Genomic DNA, 20,777 nt, shown 5'->3' on the forward strand with positions numbered 1-20,777 from the left:
TGCTACTGTGGCATCTGTAATTATTCTACAGCCTTTACAGATATTCAGCTCCTGCTCCCAGTGAGCAGTCCCTTTGCAGTCAATGCTCAAAGCGGAGCTGAAGGTAATATTGTCTTACCTAAACTCTATCTGAAGGAATAAATCATTGATACTGTGGCCAGCAGCTGAACTTGCATGCTGCCCATTCAAGGAGTGGGAGTAAGAAGACAACATTGTCGCAGTAAATTGTCTGCTAACAGAATGGTAGACAGGGTACACACACTCACTCAGCACCAGGGGCGGCTCTAGGCACCAGCAAAACAAGCTGGTGCCTAGGGCGGCAAAATCTAGGGGGAGTCCCCTGCGGCCGGGGGGGGCGGGAGGCTGGGCCGGCGGACCTGCCGCAGTCATGCCTGTGGGAGGTCCACCGGAGCCCCGGGACGACTGGACCTGCCGCAGGCATGACTGCGGAGGGGGCGCTCATCCCGCGGCTCGGCTGGACCTCCCGCAGGCATGACTGCGGCAGCTCAAGCGGAGCCGCCGGACCCGCGAACTGTCCGCAGCCGCGGGAGGTCCAGCCGAGCCACGCGGGACCAGCGGTCCCTCTGCAGTCATGCCCGCGGGAGATCCGCTGCTCCCGCGGCTCCGGGGCGCCTCCCGCGCATGACTGCTTGGGGCGGCCAAAAACGTAGAGCCGCCCCTGCTCAGCACTGAGCTGGGCACCTCTCCGTTCAGATCAGACAACGGAGCCCCAAAGAGCTGCCCATCTTCATAGGATGGGGGAGGGACTCATCAACAGGGAGGAGCTAACGGAGGAAAGACATCAGCCCCCTTAGTGAGATTTATGCAGTTACTCAACAAGAGCTGATGCAAAATTGTTTTTCTTTGTTGAATATAAATACAACTATATCAATGTCATTGCCAGTGTATTGTTTGCATCACCCAGTTAACTGGTTGTGTCCCACGACCACAGGGTTTAGAGGAAAGTGCATAGAGTGAGAGTGAAGAAACCTTCCTTAGAGGTTTTTTCCTTCCTTAGAGGTTTTTAAGGTCAGGCTTGACAAAGCCCTGGCTGGGATGATTCAGTTGGGTTTGGTCCTGCTTTGAGCAGTGGGTTGGACTAGATACCTCCTGAGGTCCCTTCCAACCCTGCGAGTCTATGATTCTATGATTCCACGTTTTAATCTTGGATGTGACACTGCTCCCCAGCACGGCCTTTTGCATGTCCCTTCATTTCTGTGCATCAGTTTCCCCATCCGTAAAATGAGAATACTCATTGGTCTCCTTCACGGGAGTGTTGTGAGATTATGTGTGTACAGCCCTTTGAACATGCAGCTCAATCAGGAATGGGTGTGAAATGCTACCCAATCAGAAGGCTGGCACTTTGCATGGATGTGCTTTACACCTAAGGCGTTGGAGAATCAGGCCCATGCAACGCTCTGTAAGGGCTACACAATATTATTATTATTACTGTTAGACATTTACACTAGGGTTCTACATGGACTCTTTCCAGGAATCTCTGTGCCCCAGGCCATTTCCTGGTTAACCTCTTACTGGTTTTAAATCAATGGAAAAGCAAAACTACACACACAGGGAATTAGAGGACACATACAAGCGCTCCAGCTGCTTTGATCATTTCCAGGGTGCACATAAGCCCTAAAGCCAGCTGAACGTGTCCCTTCCTGTAGGGGAATCTCGAGGGGGTATCCTATCCCCTCTCCTCTGTTACCAACCCCACCCCCACTTTAAATGACTAGAATTGTTTAAAGTCTAATTTACTTCTCCGGCCCGCAGTGCTGTTTGCATCTTCCAAGCACCTAGGACAAAGGCAATAGCCCTCAGTACACTTTCACTTAGGTTTCACTTTCACTTTCAGGTTCTCTCTCAAGTCAGCACCCTGCAGCATGGTTTGGGTTGCAAAGGCTGCAAGAGCCAATGTTGTCCCATCTGGTTACGGTCAAGTGCAAAACCCCTGTTCACTGATGCACGTTTTTGGACAGAAACAATTTCTGCTCCTGGTCAGGGACTGAAGCTGGCTTGTCTACACATTGCCTCCTGCCCTCTGTCTGCTTGTCCAGCCTGGCCTTAGGGACCCTCCCGCTGGAGTCTGTGGAAAGCCCTGCACTGTGAATAGATCAAACGGAGCACAGCCCAGGATGGCTTCGGGGTCTCACTCACCTGGCAGGTGCTACGGTGTGTTTCGGACACCATTTTTTGCCCCGAGGACAGTGGCGTGAAGTTCTCCATCCATCCCTCCTCTGGCACTGGAGGGGTGGGATCACATCAGCCCCGCGTTACCTCCTCTCCTGTGTGTCCCTAGGCCTTTCTTATGAAGAGTGGTGGCACTGGATGCCTCCGGTGGGCAGGTAACAGGGCTCACCCTTGATAGCAGGAGGACATGGGTGCTGCTCCAACGTCAGCGCTGAAAGACCCAGGCCAAGCTAAACCTTACTGTGCTGGAGATCTAAGTATTACCTATAGCAATGGGGATCTCTGAGCTACCCCCTATAGCAGTGGGGATCTCTAAGCTTCCCTATAGCAATGGGGATCTCTGAGCTACCCCTATAGCAATGGGGATCTCTGAGCTACCCCTATAGCAATGGGGATCTCTGAGCTTCCCTAAAAGTAATGGGGATCTCTGAGCTCCCCTATAGCAATGGGAATCTCTAAGATACCCCTATAGCAATGGGAATCTCTGAGCCACCCCTATTGCAATGGGGCTCTCTGAGCTCCCCTAAAAGCAATGGGAATCTCTAAGATATCCCTATAGCAATGGGGATCTCTGAGCTTCCCTAAAAACAGTGGGAATCTCTGAGCCACCCCTATAGCGGTGGGGCTCTCTGAGACACCCCTATAGCGATCTCACCAGCTAGCCCTATAATAATGGGGGTCTGTGAGGTCCGCTATCGCCATGGGGATCTCCGAGCGAACCCTACAGCGACGGGGATCTCTGCGCTGCCTCCCCGCAGATCTGAGCCGCTCCTGTGTTCCCCCCTCGCCCGCCCGCCTGCCCGCCCGCCCAGGCCTCTCGGCGCAGCTGATCCCAGTCCCAGGCAGCTCGGGGGGGGCTGCGGCTCGGGGGGGCGGAGCGAGCGGCGGGCGCTCGCTGAGCCGGGAGAACAACACAGGCGGCGGGAGGCGACCAGAGGGAGGTAGGAAACCGAGTCGGGCGGCGGCGGCAACCCAAGAACAGCGCCGAGGCCGGAGAGACCGCGGTGGGCGGCCCGGCTCTGACTGACAGGCCCAGCAGCCACCGGGAAGGGCAGAAGGGAACGGCGCGGGCGGGCCCGGCGGGAGCCAATGAGAAAAGTCTGCTGTCCGGAGCGAGCGCCTCAAATAATCTGGCTCAGCTGATCGTCTCCAGCCGCGAGTTGTTTTCGGAGCGCTGCAGCCAGGCGGGCGGGCGGAGGGAGGGGGCAGGCGCGGGCTCTCTTTTGTTGCATGGGTTTTTAGCCGCTGTTGTGAGTGGGGTGGGGGGGATCTTCCCCGCCCCTGGTTTTTACCCCCCGTTTTAACCCATTGCAGCCAGCTCCGACCCTCCCTCCCCCCCATGAGCGGGACCGTCTCTGCCCCCCCCGCCGGGGCCATGCCCGCCATCCCCTACCCCGTGCAGCTGGGGCTGACGGCGCTGCACACCGCCCTGTACGCCGCCCTCTTCCTCTTCGCCTACCTGCAGCTCTGGCTGCTGCTCTGCTACGGGGAGAAGCGGCTGAGCTACCGGCCGCTCGGCCTCTTCCTCTGCCTGCTGTGGGCAGCGCTCCGCACCGTGCTCTTCTCCTGCTACCTGCAGAACTCCCCGCGGGCCGCCCCGCTGCAGCGCCAGCCCTTCCCGCACTGGCTGCTCTTCTGCTCCCCGGGCTGCCTGCTCTTCGCCAGCCTCTGCCTCCTCAACCTCTACTTCGCCGAGGTGAGTGTGAGTGTCCGCGCGCGCCCGCGCCCCTTGCGCGGGGACCGTGTGTGTGTGTGTGTGTGTGTGTGTCCGCGCGCGCGTGTGTGTGTGTCCGCGCGCGCGCCCCTTGCGCGGGGACCGTGTGTGTGTGTGTCCGCGCGCGCGTGTGTGTGTGTCCGCGCGCGCGCCCCTTGCGCGGGGACCGTGTGTGTGTGTGTCCGCGCGCGCGCCCCTTGCGCGGGGACCGTGTGAGTGTGTTTACCAAATTCTGCAAACTTGGGGCTGGGGAGGGGAAAGGCTGCGGGGATTTGCTTGACACACACACACACACCCTAGTGTCACTTGGGAAGACAAACAACCTCTGTGTGGCTGCACTGGGCTGTTGTGCGTGTTCTTTGTGTTGTTGTTTAAGGGGGACTAGATAAAGTGGGGATAGCAGGGGCTGGACGGCTGCCAACCATTACGTCACCAGCGAGAGCCTCTTCTGCTATTGTTGCTGCGTTTCTCTCTCTTCCCCCTTTTCTGTGTTATTAGCAGGTTTATTCTTCTGCTTCTTGCTGCGCTGAGGTTCCAGGAACCTCTCGCTGACCCCGCAGACCCTAGGCTCTGGGCAAGAGTCCCCGCTCAGCCCCTAACACAATGGGGCAGTGTGTATTGGGACATCTGCAAGGCCACTCGGGGGGGCTTCTGTTGTTGTTGTTGTTTGTCACTTGGCTTTTCTTTCTCTCCATCTAGAGCTTTTTTTTGTGTGTGTCTGATCCCCACACACCCCAAATTTCCCCAGATATTTCGCCATTGCCTGACCTCCGATGAACGGCTCCCCCTTTGCATGGACTCTGATGAAGCAAGTCACAAACTAATCTGGCAAGACTTTCCTGCTAGCTGTATTATTGTGGTTGAGATTGCCTTTACTCTGCAGCGCTCAGCTGTTTAACAGCCTCACAAAGGAATCTCCAACCCTCTGAAATCCTTCAGTCACAGGGGAATTATGATTTCATTTTCCCTAGGACATTGGCATTCACGTGATAACATACAAGATTAGCAGCTGAGCAGCACAATTTCTTCCCTTTTCTCCCTCCTTGCTTCCCCCCCCCCCAAAAAAAACAAACAAAAAAAACAAAACACCACCACACCTGAACACTGGTGAAACTGTCAATTTTTAAAAACTGTCAAAGCTATAAACACATAGGATAACAAAATAGGTTATTATGCAACATTTGTTGTTTGACTGCTATCTTCTCTGCCAAATTCCGATTTACCTACCAGTACATATTCAATATGCCCCCCCAAAAGGCAAAGGGAAGAGGGGATAATTGGGCTCGTATTGGCAACAATGTGCCTGGATTTTGTTACGCTTGTAAATTACTTAAATGCTGCAGTATGTTTATGTGCAGGGGGCTTTCTTCAGAGCTTAAAAAGATCCTTAAGTAATGTGCTAACTCTATTTCTGAAATTGCAAACTAAATGTAAATGGGTGAGGTAAAGGGAATGATAAACTCTACTTTGCAAGGAGAACTGACTGGGGGCATGGGTTTGAGGAGGGGTATCTGTCTTGATGCTAGAACTAGGCAGGAAAAAAAATTAATCTAAATGTCAATAGCTCTGGAATTTGAATTGGGGAGGGGGAATCTAGGATAATTTTTAGCAAAGAGACAAGCTGTGTTCACACACTTGGTTGTGGGGCTGGAGCTTCAACTTGTCTCTAGAGTCACGTACACTAGAGCAGTGGTTTTCAACCTTCTTTCATTTGTGGACCCATTTTAAAAAAAAAAATAAATCAAGTGGAGGTGTGGATGGATCCCTTTGGAAATTTTAGGCCTAGTCTGCAGATCCCCATTGGTCCATGGACCACAGGGGGAAAACCACTGCATTAGTGCAAAGTGGGTGTAAAATCCTGTCAGTATATAATGCCTGCAACTGTAATTTTTACTCCATGCATCTGAAGAAGAGGGTTTTTTTTTTTTTACCCACAAAAGCTTATGCCCAAATAAATCTGTTAGTCTTTAAAGTGCCACCGGACTCCTTGTTGTTTTTGTAAAATCCTTGTGGGTCAGAATGGCAGCATTTGCTTGCCCAAGTGTAAGCAACTACACTTGGTGCAAGGTGGTGGACAACTGGGCCCATGGAGTTGCTGAGAAAGCAGGGGTAGAGAGTGCCTGCAATGTCTAAACCATTTGTTCACCTGCCTGCCAGAAGAACTGAGCTCTACAGATGAAACTAGCAAGGTTAGACTGGAGCAACCCCCTTGTGTTTACACTTCTTTCTTTGGCTCTAAGATTGCCCTATATTGTTAACTAATCGGTAAGGAACTGCCTTGATTTAGCTTATGACAACTCCTGATAAACCAGCTAAATGGATACAGGGCACTCAAACTGAAACAAGAGGTGCCACTCCAATGTAAAAGCTGTTGCTAAATGAAATTGGGAAAGTGGGTACGACTCTTGCATTGACAAGGCCTTTAATAAACCCTTGCACCCTAATCTGGGTCTGTGCTGGTTATGCAATATGTATGTATCTTTTCATCCTTGCAAACGATATCTGTAACCCCCCCCATAACCCAAGCCTGACCCCAGATGTAGAGTACCGTCCCTCTCAACTTGTGTATATTTCATTTCAAACATTCACTTGAATAAAATTGCAACTTGCTAAATGGTGACACTTGAAACAAAACTAGCTAACACGGTCCTTCAGTTCTTGATAATGATCTGCGAATGAGGGATATGGAAAACCCTGTCCACCTAATTCCATCTTTGGAACTGTAGCTGTGGTATACACCATGATTCAAATACCTGACTTGCAAGCTGGTGGGAAGTACCTCTTTTAAAGCAGATTAGGCTGGTTACCCATTGGCTTTTTTGTGCAATCTTCTTGGAGAAGACTGAATAATCAAGGCCTTTAGGACTGTGCAGAGAGGTGGCTTCCCCCCCCCCCACCCCCCCAGTGCTTCTATATCTCAAGTCACTGTGGCTCCCAGCTGGCCTGGTGGATCAGAAATGCATCCTTTAGCTCAAAAACGATTCCCAAACGTGAAAGTGGTGCTGGGGTGTGAAGGTAAACTGGACTAGGCTTCTAATTCACAAACACCTACTGATAAATCACATTATTTCTGTATGTATTACCTGTTTGAAAAACACCCCCCCCCCCAAAGTGCAGAATAAAAGATGAGTAGGATTCTCTGTGAGCTTCCAGCCCCACTATGTAATTTTCCTGTTCAACTTGTCAACACTCATCTTAATAGCCTTAGTCTTGGTCGCCAGAGACATGCAATAGTTGTGGTTTTCCTTCTGTTGCTAGCTGCGTGTTTTGATGCTCCGAATGAAAAAGCAGTTTGATACATAAGCTGCATCTCTCCTTACTCCATCTCAACTCATTAAAATAGGTTCTGCTTTCATCTTAACTTCATCAGACTTATTCTGAGCTCTGCTGACTTGAACATATCCAACGAAGCTAATTTGTCTCAAATGGGTCATTTCTCTTCCCCTCCTCCCCCCATCCAAAGAGGTGTATCTCCAAATTATAAATCCCAGAGTTAGCTTGGGGACTGAACTGTCAATGATACTCCAGATGAGACCTAAAATAGCTTTTGCTTTTTTAATTTTGCAGCCAGCTGATATCTTGGCATCTTCCTAATAGGTTAGCTCTGAAAGAAGTCTTCTCCCTCTACTGCCGGTCATTCCCCTTCCTTGATCATCCGGATGGGCCTCTTATGAGTAACTTCAGCCACAACAAACACTCGCTTCCCCTTCTACAAAAGCCTGCTTGAATGTGTTGCCTCCTCATCACTCCCTATCATGTATAGCAATATGACACAGGGCTCTGCCTTGCAGGAGACTAAGAGGTCCTCTCAGCTGGCTTCCCCGAGATTGGCTTATCCATGATCTCCAACCTGTCTGGGTTTCTCTTTTTTTAATGCTGCGACTGACTAGACCACTTCCCCTTCTTTAATTATACTGGAGCAGATGTGCATGTAAATCATACTCAGCCTGGGAGTTTTTGTATCCCAAAAATATCCAAGCTAGATAATGAAACTCTACAGTTTCGTCACTAATCTGTGACCTCCCAAGATGCTCCACATTCATTCTCATACCCTTAAACCTTTCCTCATTAGCTTTATCTGGTTCTCCTGTTTAATGAACATCTAGTATCTATATTTCTGCAACAGTCTGACTCTCTCTCAGGATGGGCTCACTGTGGGGGAGGGGGGGAAATCCTGGACAGTGTTAAAACTGCTCTGTTCACCAGCTAAGGAGTCTCCAGAAATTGGAAGTGCCCACCACCGTGTGACATAGTAAAGATGCTGCCACCTTTCTGTGCTGGGAAATGCAGGGTGCATCCCAGCAAGAACCTTGTGATTTGTCAGTGACCTTATCAGGGCACTGACCTTCTGGGAGGGGAAAAAACTAACCTTCCACAGTTTCTGTTCTTGGTTTCCTTTCTTGATTAGATTGAAAGGGGGTGTTTTGTTTTTGTGTGTGTGGTGGTTTTTTGTTTTGTGTGTTGTTTTTTTTTGTTTGGTTTTGGGTTGGTGGTTGGGTGTTTTCTTTTTTCTTGTTGGTTGGTTGTTGCAAACTTTGGATGCTTCTGGGACTACACCCCAGAAGAGCCTGTACTATTACACTGTAGGGGCTTGAACTGTATGTGGGGGAGGGATAGCTCAGTGGTTTGAGCATTGGCCTGCTAAACCCAGGGTTGTGAGTTCAGTCCTTGAGGGGGCCATTTAGAGATCTGGGGCAAAATCAGTACTTGGTCCTGCTAGTGAAGGCAGGGGGCTGGACTCAATGACCTTTTGGGGTCCCTTCCAGATCTATGAGAGAGGTATATCTCAATTTATTATGTGATTGTAGCAAAGACGTACCTTATACAGAGAGTATAGCTATGCTAGCATACATCTGTAGTGTAGATGCAGCTTGTGCCAATGGAAGGGATCTTCCCATTCCTGTAGGAACACCACCACCATCTCCTCAAGCAATAGTAGCTACATCAATGAAAACATTCTTTGATGACATCACTGCAACTACACTTAAGAGTTTGGTCAGGATGTGACAATGTCGACCTATCTAGCTATGTCAACCTAACGCTTGAGTGTAGATGGCTCTTAATGACAAAAGAGCATATCCAAATGTGACTGTTTCATGGTGACCCACCCAGATGTCTCCATAATCACTCTTTAAATTAGGCAACCATGTTCTGTCTCATCTTTATGCTTGGTGAGAGGACTTCCAGCAACTACAGTTGAACCAGAACAATTCTGAGGAGTAATATAGAATCCCTTCCATCCAACTGAAAGAAGGGACTAGTGGTACATCACTGTGCCCTCCCCATTTGAACAGGGGACTTTGGAGGTAACTGCCTGTGCTGAGTGTTTCTGTGTGGAGTACTTACAGCTCTTAGCTCCTTTCTTCCTAGAGAGACTTCTCGCGTACAACTCCACGACTGGATGGTGGTACTAGTACAGCACTGAACAGTCCCTCTGTATGTCAGGCTTGCACAAAGAAGCTCTGCTAGGCCAAGGGATCTGTATCGTTCCTCCAGACCAATGTGGCTCAGCCTACCAGGGCTGGGAACAAATGGTTTATATCTACAGAACGTGAGGCCTACAACTTTTTATGTTTCTCTTTTCTTTTTTTTTCTTCTTTCCACCCTAACTTTGGCTGGCTCAGATCACGATCACAATCTCATGGCTTTCTTGTTCCTTCCTGTTAACTTTCAACTTGATTCCAGGACATGTGGTTATATTAAAACTTTGTAGCTAGAAATCCATGCTCTTATACATACTAAGAGCGGTGGAGGAGCATTGTATATTAATGATGAGGTAGACTGTAAAGAAATTGTAAGCGATGGAAAGGATATGAAAGTCTGTTTGGGCCAAAATCATGTTAGGGAAGAAGGCTACTAGATGTTTTCCCCAGTGTGGTGGTTGGGGTGTGCTATGAACCACCGGGATCCAGTTTGGATATGGATTGAGACGTCTTTAATGTTTTTAATGAAATAAATACTACTGGGAATTGTAAAAACAACAAGGAGTCCTTGTGGCACCTTAGACTAACAGACTTATTTGGGCATAAGCTTTCGTGTGCTAGAACCCACTTCATCAGATGCATGGAGTGGAAAATACAGTAGGCAGGTGTAACTATACAGTACATGGAAAGATGGGAGTTGCCTTACCAAGTCGGGGGTCAGTGCTAACAATGCCAATTTAGTCATGGTGGATGTGGCCCATTCCCAACAGCTGACAAGAAGATGTGAGTATCAGAGGGAAAATTATTTTTTGTAGTGACCCAGCCACTCCAAGTCTCTATTCAGGCCTAATTTGATGGTGTCAGGTTTGCACATTAATTCCAGTTCTGCAGTTTCCCACTGAAGTCTGTTTCTGAAGTTTTGGTTTTTTTGTTGTTGTTGAAGAATAGCCACTTTTAAGTCTGTTATTGAGTGTCCAGGGAATTGAAGTGCTCTCCTACTGGTTTTTGAATGTTACAGTTCTTGATGTCTGATTTGTGTCCATTTATTTTGCATAGAGATTGTGTGGTTTGGCCAATGTACATGGCGGAGGGGCATTGCTGGCACATGATGGCATGCATCACACTGGTAGATGTGCAGGTGAACAAGCCCCTGATGGTGTAGCTGATGTGGTTGAGTCCTTTGATGGTGTCCCTTGAATAGATATGCAGACAGAGTTGGCAATGGGGTTTGTTGCAGGGACTGGCTTCTGGGTTAGTGTTTCTGTTGTGTGGTGTGTAGTTGCTGGTGAGTATTTGTTTCAGGTTTGGGGAACTGTCTGTAAGCGAGGTCTGGCCGTCTCCCAAGGTCTGTGAGGGATCATCTTTCAGGCTAGGTTGTAGATTCTTGATGTGCTAGAGAGGTTTTAAATTGGGGGCTGTAGGTGATGGCTAATGGCATTCTGTTACTTTTTGTTGGGCCTGTCCTGTAGTAGGTGACTTCTGGGTACCCTTCTGGCTCCGTCAATCTGTTTCTTCACTTCAGCAGGTAGGTATTAAGAACACTTGATAGAGATCCTGTAGGTGTTTGTCTCTGAGGGATTGGCACAAATGCGGTTATATCTTAAGGCTTGGCTGTAGACAAGATTGTATGATGTGGTCGGAGGCATGTAGGTAAGTATAGCAGTCAGTAGGTTTCCAGTATAGGGTGGTGGTTATGTGACCATTGCTTATTTGCACTGTAATGTCCAGGAAGTGAATCTCTTGTGTGTGGACTGGTCCAGGTTGAGGTTGATGGTGGAGTGGAAATTTTGAAATCCTCGTGGAATTCCTCAAGGGCTTCTTTTCCATGGGTCCATATGATGATGTCATCAATATAGTGCAAGTAGAGTAGGGGCGTTAGGGGACGAGAGCTAAGGAAGCGTTGTTCTAAGTCAGCCATAAAGATGTTGGCATACTGTGGGGCCATGCGGGTACCCATAGCAGTGCCGCTGACTTGAAGGTATATATCGTCCCCAAATGTGAAATAGTTGTGGGTGAGGACAAAGTCACAAAGCTCAGCCACCAGGTTTGCCGTGACGTTATCGGGGATACTGTTCCTGACGGCTTGTTGTCCATCTTTATGTGGAATGTTGGTGTAGAGGGCTTCCACATCCATAGTGGCCAGGATGGTGTTTTCTGGAAGATCACCAATGGATTGTAGTTTCCTCAGTAAGTCAGTCGTGTCTTGAAGATAGCTAGGAGCGCTGGTAGCATAGGGCCTGAGGAGAAAGTCCACATAACCAGACAATCCTGCTGCCAGGGTGCCAGTGCCTGAGATGATGGGGCATCCAGGATTCACAGGTTTATGGATCTTGGGTAGCATATAGAGCCCTGACCAGGGGTATTCTAGGTGTGTGTCTGTGTAGAATTGTTCCTGTGCTGCTTCAGGGAGTTTCTTGAGCAGATGGTGCAGTTTCCTCTCAGAATTGTGCGATTATGGGAGACTTTAACTTCCCAGATATAGATTGGAGGACAAGTGCTACTAATAGAAGGGCCCAGATTCTCCTGGATGTAATAGCTGATGGATTTCTTTACCAAATAGTTGCTGAACCAACAAGAGGTAATGCCATTTTAGATTTGGTAGTGCTGTAGAGGAAAACCTTGGTTCTAGTAATCGTGACCTAATTCCATTTAAACTAAATGGAAAGATAAACAAAAATAGGTCTGCAACAAGGGTCCTTGATTTAAAAAAAAAAAAAAAAAAGCTAACCTTAAATTTAAGGGAATTAGTTAGGGAAGAGGACTGGATCAAAGAACAAGGATCTGAATGTGGCGGAGGCTTGGAATTACTTTGACTTTCACCTCAGATGCTACTTTGACAAACTCAAACAGTTTAATGGGACGGAACTGGGGGACCTGGATAATCTCAATCCAAGAATATTAAAAGAACTGGCACATGGAATTGTAAACCCAATTGCAAGGATTTTGAATGAATCTGTGAACTCGGTGGTGGTATACTATGACTGCTAATTGCTAATCTAGTTCCTATTTGTAAGAAGCGGGTGGGAAAGTGATCTGGGAAACTACAGGCCTGTTAGATTGATCTCCAATTGTATGCAAGGTCTTGAAACAAATTTTGAAAGGGAAAATAGTTAAGGGCATAGAACATGGTTTTACAAAAAGTAGATCATGCCAGATCAACCTGATCTTCTTTGAGAAGATAACTGTGTGTTTGGTTTGGTTTGTTTTGTTTTTTTTAAGGGAAATGTGATCAGTCTAATCAACCTGGATGTCAATAAGGCATTTGATACAGTTCCATCTGAGAAATTGTTAGTTAAATTGGAGAAGATGGGACTTAATGTGAGAACTGAAAGGTGGATACCAAACTGGTTAAAGGGGAGGCTACGATGGGTCATACTGAAAAGTGAACTCTCAGGCTAGAGGGAGGTTACTAGTGGAATTCCTCAGGGATCAGTCTTGGGGACCTGTCTTATTTAACATTTTTATTACTGACCTTGGCACAAAAGTGGGTGTGTGCTTATAAAACTTGCAGATGACCCAAAGTTGGGAGTTATTGCCAATATGGAGAAGGATCAGAATATCCTACGAGAACTGGGAGTAATAGAAATGGGGTGAAATTTAATAATTCAAAGTGCCAGGTCATGCATTTAGGAACAAAGAAGAATTTTTTCCTATAAACTGGAGACTTTTTTTTTCAGTTTGAAGTGACAGAGGAAGAGAGACCTGGGTGTATTGGTTGACCACAGGATAACTATGAACCGTCAATGTGATGCAGCTGTGAAAGACTAATACCTTGCCTGATGCATCCTAGGACTGTATTTCCAGTAGAGACAGGGAAGTGTTAGTACCATTATACAAGGTGCTGGTCAGACCTCATCTGGAGCAGTGTGTGCAATTCTGGTCTCCCATGTTTAAGAAAGATTAATTCCAACTGGAACTGGTGCAGAGAAGGGCTACTAGCATGATCCAAGGAACAGAAAACTATCTTCTGAGAGGCGGACTCAAAAGAGCTTGGCTTGGTTAGCCCAACCAAAAGAAGGTTGAGGGGAGATGCCTTCTCTATAAATGCATCAGAGGGATAAATACCAGGGAGAGAGGGGAGTTATTTAAGTTAAGCACCAATCTGGACTTCAGAACAAATGGATATAAATTGGCCATCAACAAGTTAGGCTCAAAATTAGGTGAAGGTTTCTAACCATCAGAGGAGTGAAGGTTCTGGAACAGCCTCCCAAGGGGAGCAGTGGGGGCAGAAAACCTAACGGTCTTCAAGACTGAGCTTGATACATTTATGGAGGGGATGGTATGACAGGACTGCCTGTGATGGCATATGGCCCATTGGCAACTACCAGTAGCAAAAATTCCCAGCTGCTGGAGACAGGACATTGAGTTACTACAGAGAATTCTTTCCCAGGTGTCTGGCTGGTGGGTCTTGCCCACAGGCTCAGGGTCTAACTGATCACCATATTTGGGGTTGGGAAGGACTTTTCCCCTAGGTTAGATTTGGCAGAGACCCTGGGGGGTTTTGCCTGCCTCTGCAGCCCGGGGCAGGGCTCACTTGCTGGTTTAATGTAGTGTAAATGGTGGATTCTCTGTAACTTGAAGTCTTTAAACCATGATTTGAGGACTTCAGTAACTCAGCCAGGGGTTAGGGGCCTATTACGGGAGTGGGTATGTGAGGTTCTATGGCCTGCAATGCGCAGGTGGTCAGACTAAGGTCAGAAGGGACCATCGTGATCATCTAAAGTCTGAGTATCCACCCATCAAAGGCTTGACAAATCCACTTGCCAAGGGAAAGTGGGGAAATATTCTCTGGAAAATTGGAAGTCGACCTGTCAGTTCTGGCTGCTTTCAAGCTCTCATTGTATAACTGGAGTCCTCTGCAACCCTAATATCCTTCCAAATGTGTTGCTTTCTTCTTGAGCCTGCAGTCTCTGGAAGGACAGGTGTGAACTGTCTAAGGCCCAAATATCGTGGGTTCCTTCCCCAGCCCCTAGAGCACAACTGGTGCGCAGCCTAGCTGCTCTGAAGGATTCTGCTGGATGTTAGGGGAGGATGTGAAAATGTTCTTGCTCCTCCTCTCCCATAGGCCTGCTGGTCCAAACACAGCAAGTAGCTGCTGCACTGCTTGTGCCACTGGATGGGGTAGGAGTGCTGGGCATCTGACCAGTGAATCAAATTAGCAGCAATTCACCAGCTCTATCACTGCTGCATCAAGGAACCCCTGAATCCCCAGCCCCTGACTTGCTGTGCAGTAAATTTGCACTATGAGGCAGGATTCCCCATTCAGCTCAAGAAGCTGATCATTCTGTCTTGACCTCCTAGGGTTTGTTCTCCCTCCTTCTCGGTCCTCCCCTCCCCCAAGAGCTCTTGTCACTGGTCTGACTTAGCTCCCACCCAAATTGATGGAATTTTTACCATTGAGTACAAGGGCAGCAGAGTTCAGCCAGTGCTGAGAGCTCTGCAATTCCACCCTTTTATCTTGCGGGGTAAAACTTGTAATTCTGGGGGCTACAACCATTCCTTCTTCTGCTCACCCTAATCCCTACGTGCCCTGTTAGCAAAGACCCTCTTCTAGATGGCAGCCTACTGGATAACTTGTCAGGGATTTGCAAAGAGTATAAAGCCTCTCGTACAGGGGCCGGCAACCTTTCAGAAGCGCTGTGCCGAGTCTTCATTTATTCACTCTCATTTAAGGTTTCGTGTGCCGGTCATATATTTTAATGTTTTTTAGAAGGTTTCTCTCTATAAGTCTATATATTGTAAAATAAACAAGGTTTTCGAAATGTTTAAGAAGCTTCATTTAAAATTAAATTAAAATGTTGATCTTACGCCACCAGCCCGCTCAGCCCGCTGCTGGTCTGGGGTTCTGTTCACCTAGGCTGGCAGTGGGCTGAGTGGGGCCTGCGGCCGGGACCCTAGTTGGGAAGGGTCTGGCAGCCGGGACCCCAGACCGGCAGCGGGCTGTGCAGGGCCGGGAGCCGGGACCCCAGACCGGCAGCGGGCTGTGCAGGGCCGGGAGCCGGGACCCCAGACCGGCAGTGGGCTGAGCGGCTCAGCCCACTGCCGCTCGGGGGTTCCATACTCTGGCTCCTGCCAGCCGGGATCCTGGCTGCTGGACCCGCTCAGCCCGCTGCCGGTCTGGGGTCCCGGCCCTGCCCACATACAGTGGGTACCTACCTTCTCCCTGGTTCTGGCCCATTCTCTTCCTCTCTCTGCACTGAGCTGAGGGTGGGAGTGCTCTGAGCACAGGGTTGGGAGTGCAGGGTCTGGCCAGGAGCTAGAATGAGGGGGCTCAGGGTTGGGGCAGGAGGTTTGGGTGTGGGGCACTTACCTGGGCAGCTCCCATTTGGTGTGAGGGGTGCAGGTGGGAATGTGAGTGGGGGTGCAGGAGCTCCTGTTTGGTGCTCAGGGTGGGGATGTGCGGGGTGCATGGGATGTGGGGGGTGCAAGAGTCGGGGCAGAGGGCTAGGCACGTGTGAGGGGAGTGTAGGTGTCAGGGTAGGAGGGCTGGGTATGTGTGGGGGGTGCCAGAGTCAGAGCTGGGGTCATGCAGGGGGGGTGAAGGAGTCAACAGAGGGCTCGGGACAGGGGCCTGGACAGGGTGTGGGGGTGCAGGGCTCGGGGCAGAGGGCTGGGTGACTGCACCCCCAGAACCCCCAACCCCCCACTCCTTGTCCCAACTACCCCCACCTGGGACCCCACCCCCTATCTAAGCCTACCTGCCCCTTGTCCCCTGACTGCCCCAACCCTTATCCACACCCCTTGCATCCAGACAGAACCCCCCCAGACTCCCATGCCTATCTAACCACTCCCCACCCCCGACAGGACCCCCAGAACTCTGGACCAATGCAACGCCTCCCTGCTCCCTGCTTTCCCAACCCCTCTCCACACCCCTACCTCCTGATGCCCCCCAAACTCCCAAATCATCCAGCCCCCAGAGCTCCTTGTCCCCTGACCGTCCCCTCCAGAGACCGCCCCCAACGCTAACTGTCTCCCCAGGACCCTCCTTGCTCCCTGTCCTCTGACTGCTCTGACCTCTATCCACCCCCCACCAGACCCCAGGACTCCCATGCCCCATCTAACCCCCCCACTCCCTGACTGCCCCCCTCCAGAGACCCCCACCCCTCACCACCACCCCTAGGATCCCACCCCCCCATCCAACCCACCCTGTCCCCACCCCTTATCCATCCACTCCCCCCCCAGACCCGGACCCCTTACCATGAGGCTCCCCGCTCATCCGGAGCCCTGCTGCCGCGTGCAGCGCTCTGAAGGGCAGGGCAGGGCTGTGTGTGGTGGCGGGGCTCCGGATGAGCGGGGAGCGTCTTGCCCTCCCCATGGAGCCGAACGCTGCCCCGTGGGAGCGCCCAGCCCTGACCCCCAGAGCGCTGTGCGTGGCAGCTGGGCGGCAGGGCTCCAGGGGAAGGGGGGGAAGGTGGGGGAGGGGCCAGCGGCTTCCTGCACTGGGCCCGGCGCTCCAGCTCGGGAGTGCGGACCCTGCAGCTTGCCGCGTCGGCAGGATTTTTAGTGGCACCCTGGGGTCCCGGCAGGCCCCAGCGTGCCATTAAAAATTAGCTCGCGTGCCGTAGGTTGCCGACCCCTGCTCTAGTAATAAGCTATTGCTTGCCTAAACTGTCAGAATTGGCATCGAGGCGGTGAGACGGAACACATGATGATGATGATGGCTTTTATTAAGTCTGATATTTCCTGCCAAGGCTTATTGATCATTACAAATATTTCAGGGCTAGCAAAATTTTAAGTACTGGTCCTGCATGCTCATCCTCAACTTCTCATGGCAGCAGCTGAACAAGGATCCCAGAGCTTTGGGATGCTCTGGCAACTTTTAACGCGATCACTTTAATGCTTGTGTCATGGGCAGGGAACCTGCTGCCTAGTGCAGCCAATTAAGTACTAAGAAATAGACGCTTTAGATCAAGATAAACAAGACATTTTCTTACCCACCATCAATGGCTCACTTCCACTGGGAGTGCAGGGGATTTTAGTGTGGTGAAGTGTGCTGGGGGAAAAAAACACAAGCCAAAAACTCTTTTCTACTTTAATCTCTTAAGTCAGGTCTGAGCTCTGTTGACTTGTGCCTTTCAGAATAGTCATTCAGGGTGATGTCCAGGATACACGAACGCTCACTAACCATGGACTTCTCCAGTTCACTCATCTTGATGTCCCTCTTAGTGTTTTCAAAACCAGAAAATCCCCAGGGTAGTGGGCTAGCTTTGAGAATGAGCCCAATGTCCTGCTGATCTGCCAGCAATAGTCACAGCTTGGAGGAATATGGAAAAAGCCCTTGCACTGTCAATAGCATGGTGGGGGAATAGCTCTTCAGGATGGATTGGGAGGCAAAAATATCCAGTCTCAAAAATAAGTTGAACTTTTGTTGGTGGTCTTAAGCCAGTTGCTATTAGGCCTATGGGGTGGGGGGGCGGGGACAGATTATCCTACATTTGCCTACTGTGTGGTATCTTCACCTCTGAAGAATCTGGTACTGGCCACTGTCAGATGGGATACTCTACTAGACAGACCTCAGGAATTGCCATATTGGATTGGACACAGTGTCAGGCATGAGTGCAAGTGGCAATTTCATCGTGGCAAAGGTTTCCTGGAAGCCTTTTACTGTCTGTAGTTGCTGAAACTCAGTATTCTGAAGCCTCTCAAAACATGAATTGGCAGGTTCAGTGGGTCAGATGTGAATGTGGAGGGAGACATTCGGTCAGAATGTTGCAGTTAGCAGCAAACTGCAGTTCATCAGCCACAAAACACTGATGTGGCAGCCGTAGGAGCTTAGCTTTTCAGTCTAGCTTCCTGCAGCAGTGGGAGAAATTGAGCATCTGCACTTGGGCAATGACCCTACAACAGCTTTGAGATCCAAGGGAAAGTGTCTGCTAGAACTCATAGTGTCTCTTACTCCCAGTCCTTCAGCAAAACCATGCCAAGCTTTCTTCACAGCTGTGCTACCCCATCAAACTTGCCACCTTGGCTTCAGAAATCTTGAGACCATATGAGTGTGACTCTGTTTCAGAACCCTTCCTTGCCAGACTAGCCCAGTAAATACTCATAAGCAACAGCCAGTGCTCTCCAAAGACTGAAATAGTGTTTCTCCTCCGACTGCTTCAGTATACGAATAATGAAAGTACGTAAAGGAGTGATGTGTTGCAAACCCGCACAGCCTGAATGCGAGTAGCAGCCATTCCACTTGCTAGCTATGTTGAGGCCGTTACCAGTTAACTTCACTGAAAAATAGGGCTCTTTCCTGGATTAAGAGATAGGAAGGTCACAATGTTCTTGTCTCTCGCATCTCAGTAGCCGGAGACTTGTCTGTCTGGTCCCTGTACCCTTAGAATCCTATAAGGTCTAGGTGCCAGCTTCACTGAAGTTCAAACCCTGCCTAAGTCCTTGGTAAAGACAGTGGACGCATTAGTCAGCACCGTGTGAGGATTACTCACAGCAGTTTGAAGCGCAGTGGACACTTGATCTAGATGGAGTGACTCCCTCCTGACTTCTATCCTCTTTGCTGAGCAAGTGGTAGCGAATCTGCCTCCTCAGGAGGTGCGTGGGTGTGGCCTAAACTAAAGGACCAAGTCTTGTATCTTGACACCAAGTAGCGCCTCAATACGAGAGCCTCCTTAGCCTCTGTTTTAGCACATTGTCAAGTGCTGCTCTTGGGCACCCTGGCCCTCTGCCCAGGGCAGGAAGAGGATCCAGGGCTCCCCACAGCAGGCTGCCTGGGAGGTTCTTACCATGGCCTGGCTTCCAGCCTGTCCAGGAGATGGGGCTTTTGGGGGGGGGGCAGGGGAAGAGTGAGGGGCAAAGGCCCACCTCAGCCCCCCCCATTGGGAAGAAGCTGGTGCCACCCCTGAACCTCAGACAGGTATGAAGCAGTACCACAGGGAATCCAGATCAAATGCTGTCCTGGAGTGATTCTGACCAGGACTTGAATTTCAGGATTGTCCCACCCAGTTAGAACAGGTGGTCACCCTACACATCCTGTACAAAAAGTTACTACAATAGTATGTCTTGTAAGGTATCCTTTGAAAACTCATTTGCTGGTCAGTATCACGCTGATACAATATTGCCACACATTTTTATGTGAAGTTATAAAATATGCCTGTGATGATGTCAACACATGTTCCAAACCTCACAGCCCTGTCCAAACTGAGGTTGGGGAAGCTGCTTTGTCCTAAACAAAGCAAGGTGTGTTCTGCTTAATTTGCATTTTAAGCAGTAAACAGAGTACTCAAACATGGAGGAAAACAAAGAAAGCTCAAACGGAGTAAGCCAGCAGGGAACATCCTTCCACATAGACTTTGTCTCCTACTTCCCAGCTAGAAACTATAAAAAAGGAGGGACAAACACCCCAAGGCACCATCTCTCATCTCGCTGCCCATCACATTCTGTGCACCTGAAGTGGCAAAGAAAGTAAGCCTTGAACTCTGGGGCAGGGGTCCTGACTGACAGGGTTTCTTCAGTAAGACTGCTGAAAGCATGTGGTGAGAAACTTCGTTTGACTCTGATCTAGTTTGTTAGTTAGGTATTAGTAAACTACTTGTCTTTGTATTTCTTGTAACAGTTTTTTTTTTTTTTGTGCATCATTACTTTTACTCAATGTTTGTAGATAATAAACTTGTTTTACTGTTTTATCTAATCCAGTGTGTTTAAATTGAAGTGTCTGGGTAACAAGTTATGTGCCTATTATTCACTCAAAGGAATAATTAGCTTAAAACACTTTGTACTGTCAAAGGGGGCTGGGCAATACAGGGCATATGTGACTGGGGGTATGCTGGGGTCACCCTTCAATATAACCCAGGCTGGTGAGAAGCAGGATGTAACTTGCAGGTTGCAGTTACAGATGCTCAGGGTGTGGCTTGCATGCTGTGGAAGGCTACTTATGAGCAGTCCAGATGGGAGCTACTTCAGCAAGGCATTGTAAGGTACTCAGGGTTACACGGCAGGGGTGACACCAGGGCACAGGTATGTCACATGGACTCCTCTCCCTTTTTAAGAAGGAGAGGTGCTTTATAGCCTCAACATGCCAATACTGCTCCCTTCCCAATTGAAGAGCTACTCCAAAGAGTGACATGACCCATCACGTGAGCTGCTGACTCTTTTTGTCACATTTCTAGCCATATGAAATTTTGTAAATCTATCCTCCACTCTGCAGAATTCAGCATGTCTGGGACTTCAGCCCTCTGAAGAATTTCTTCAAATATATGGTGAATCATTGTTAAGCAAATATAGCCAGCTGAGCTTCTGCCAGGGCGAAGAAACCCAGAAGCAAATGTGCACATACTCTATTGCAATATAGTTCTCTAAGTTCTAACATCAAATATAAAAGGCTAACCAGAAACAGCCCTCTAATGTCCAATTTAAGAATAGCAGCTAAAGACCTTTCTTTAATAAAGAAATTAAATTAAACATGACTGAAGGCCTAAAACATTCAATACAAAGAGCATGTCACAAAA

General features: G+C 49.2%; 2 protein-coding genes across 5 annotated transcripts in view; one reads left to right on the forward strand and one right to left on the reverse strand.

Annotated features, from left to right (window-relative positions):
- TXNDC16 (thioredoxin domain containing 16) overlaps window positions 1-3,667 on the reverse strand; it is a 63,682-nt gene extending 60,015 nt beyond the window's left edge. For 2 of the 3 annotated variants that reach the window (XM_039535286.1, XM_039535285.1), the window contains exon 1: window positions 2,158-2,368. The gene's annotated coding sequence lies outside the window, so the exon portion shown is untranslated. Of the gene's footprint in view, window positions 1-2,157; window positions 2,369-3,649 lie in introns of those variants that run through there. The other variant, XM_039535288.1, reaches the window with a different exon arrangement.
- GPR137C (G protein-coupled receptor 137C) overlaps window positions 3,330-20,777 on the forward strand; it is a 29,683-nt gene continuing 12,235 nt past the window's right edge. For both annotated transcript variants that reach the window (XR_005597706.1, XM_039535289.1), the window contains exon 1: window positions 3,330-3,886. Coding sequence is in view for 1 of the 2 variants with exons in the window: in XM_039535289.1 (XP_039391223.1) it covers window positions 3,530-3,886 (357 nt within the window). In the remaining variant the exon portion in view is untranslated. The remainder of the gene's footprint in view (window positions 3,887-20,777) is intronic.

The sequence above is a fragment of the Mauremys reevesii genome, linkage group 4 (assembly GCF_016161935.1).
Source record: "Mauremys reevesii isolate NIE-2019 linkage group 4, ASM1616193v1, whole genome shotgun sequence".
Lineage (NCBI taxonomy): Eukaryota > Metazoa > Chordata > Testudines > Geoemydidae > Mauremys > Mauremys reevesii.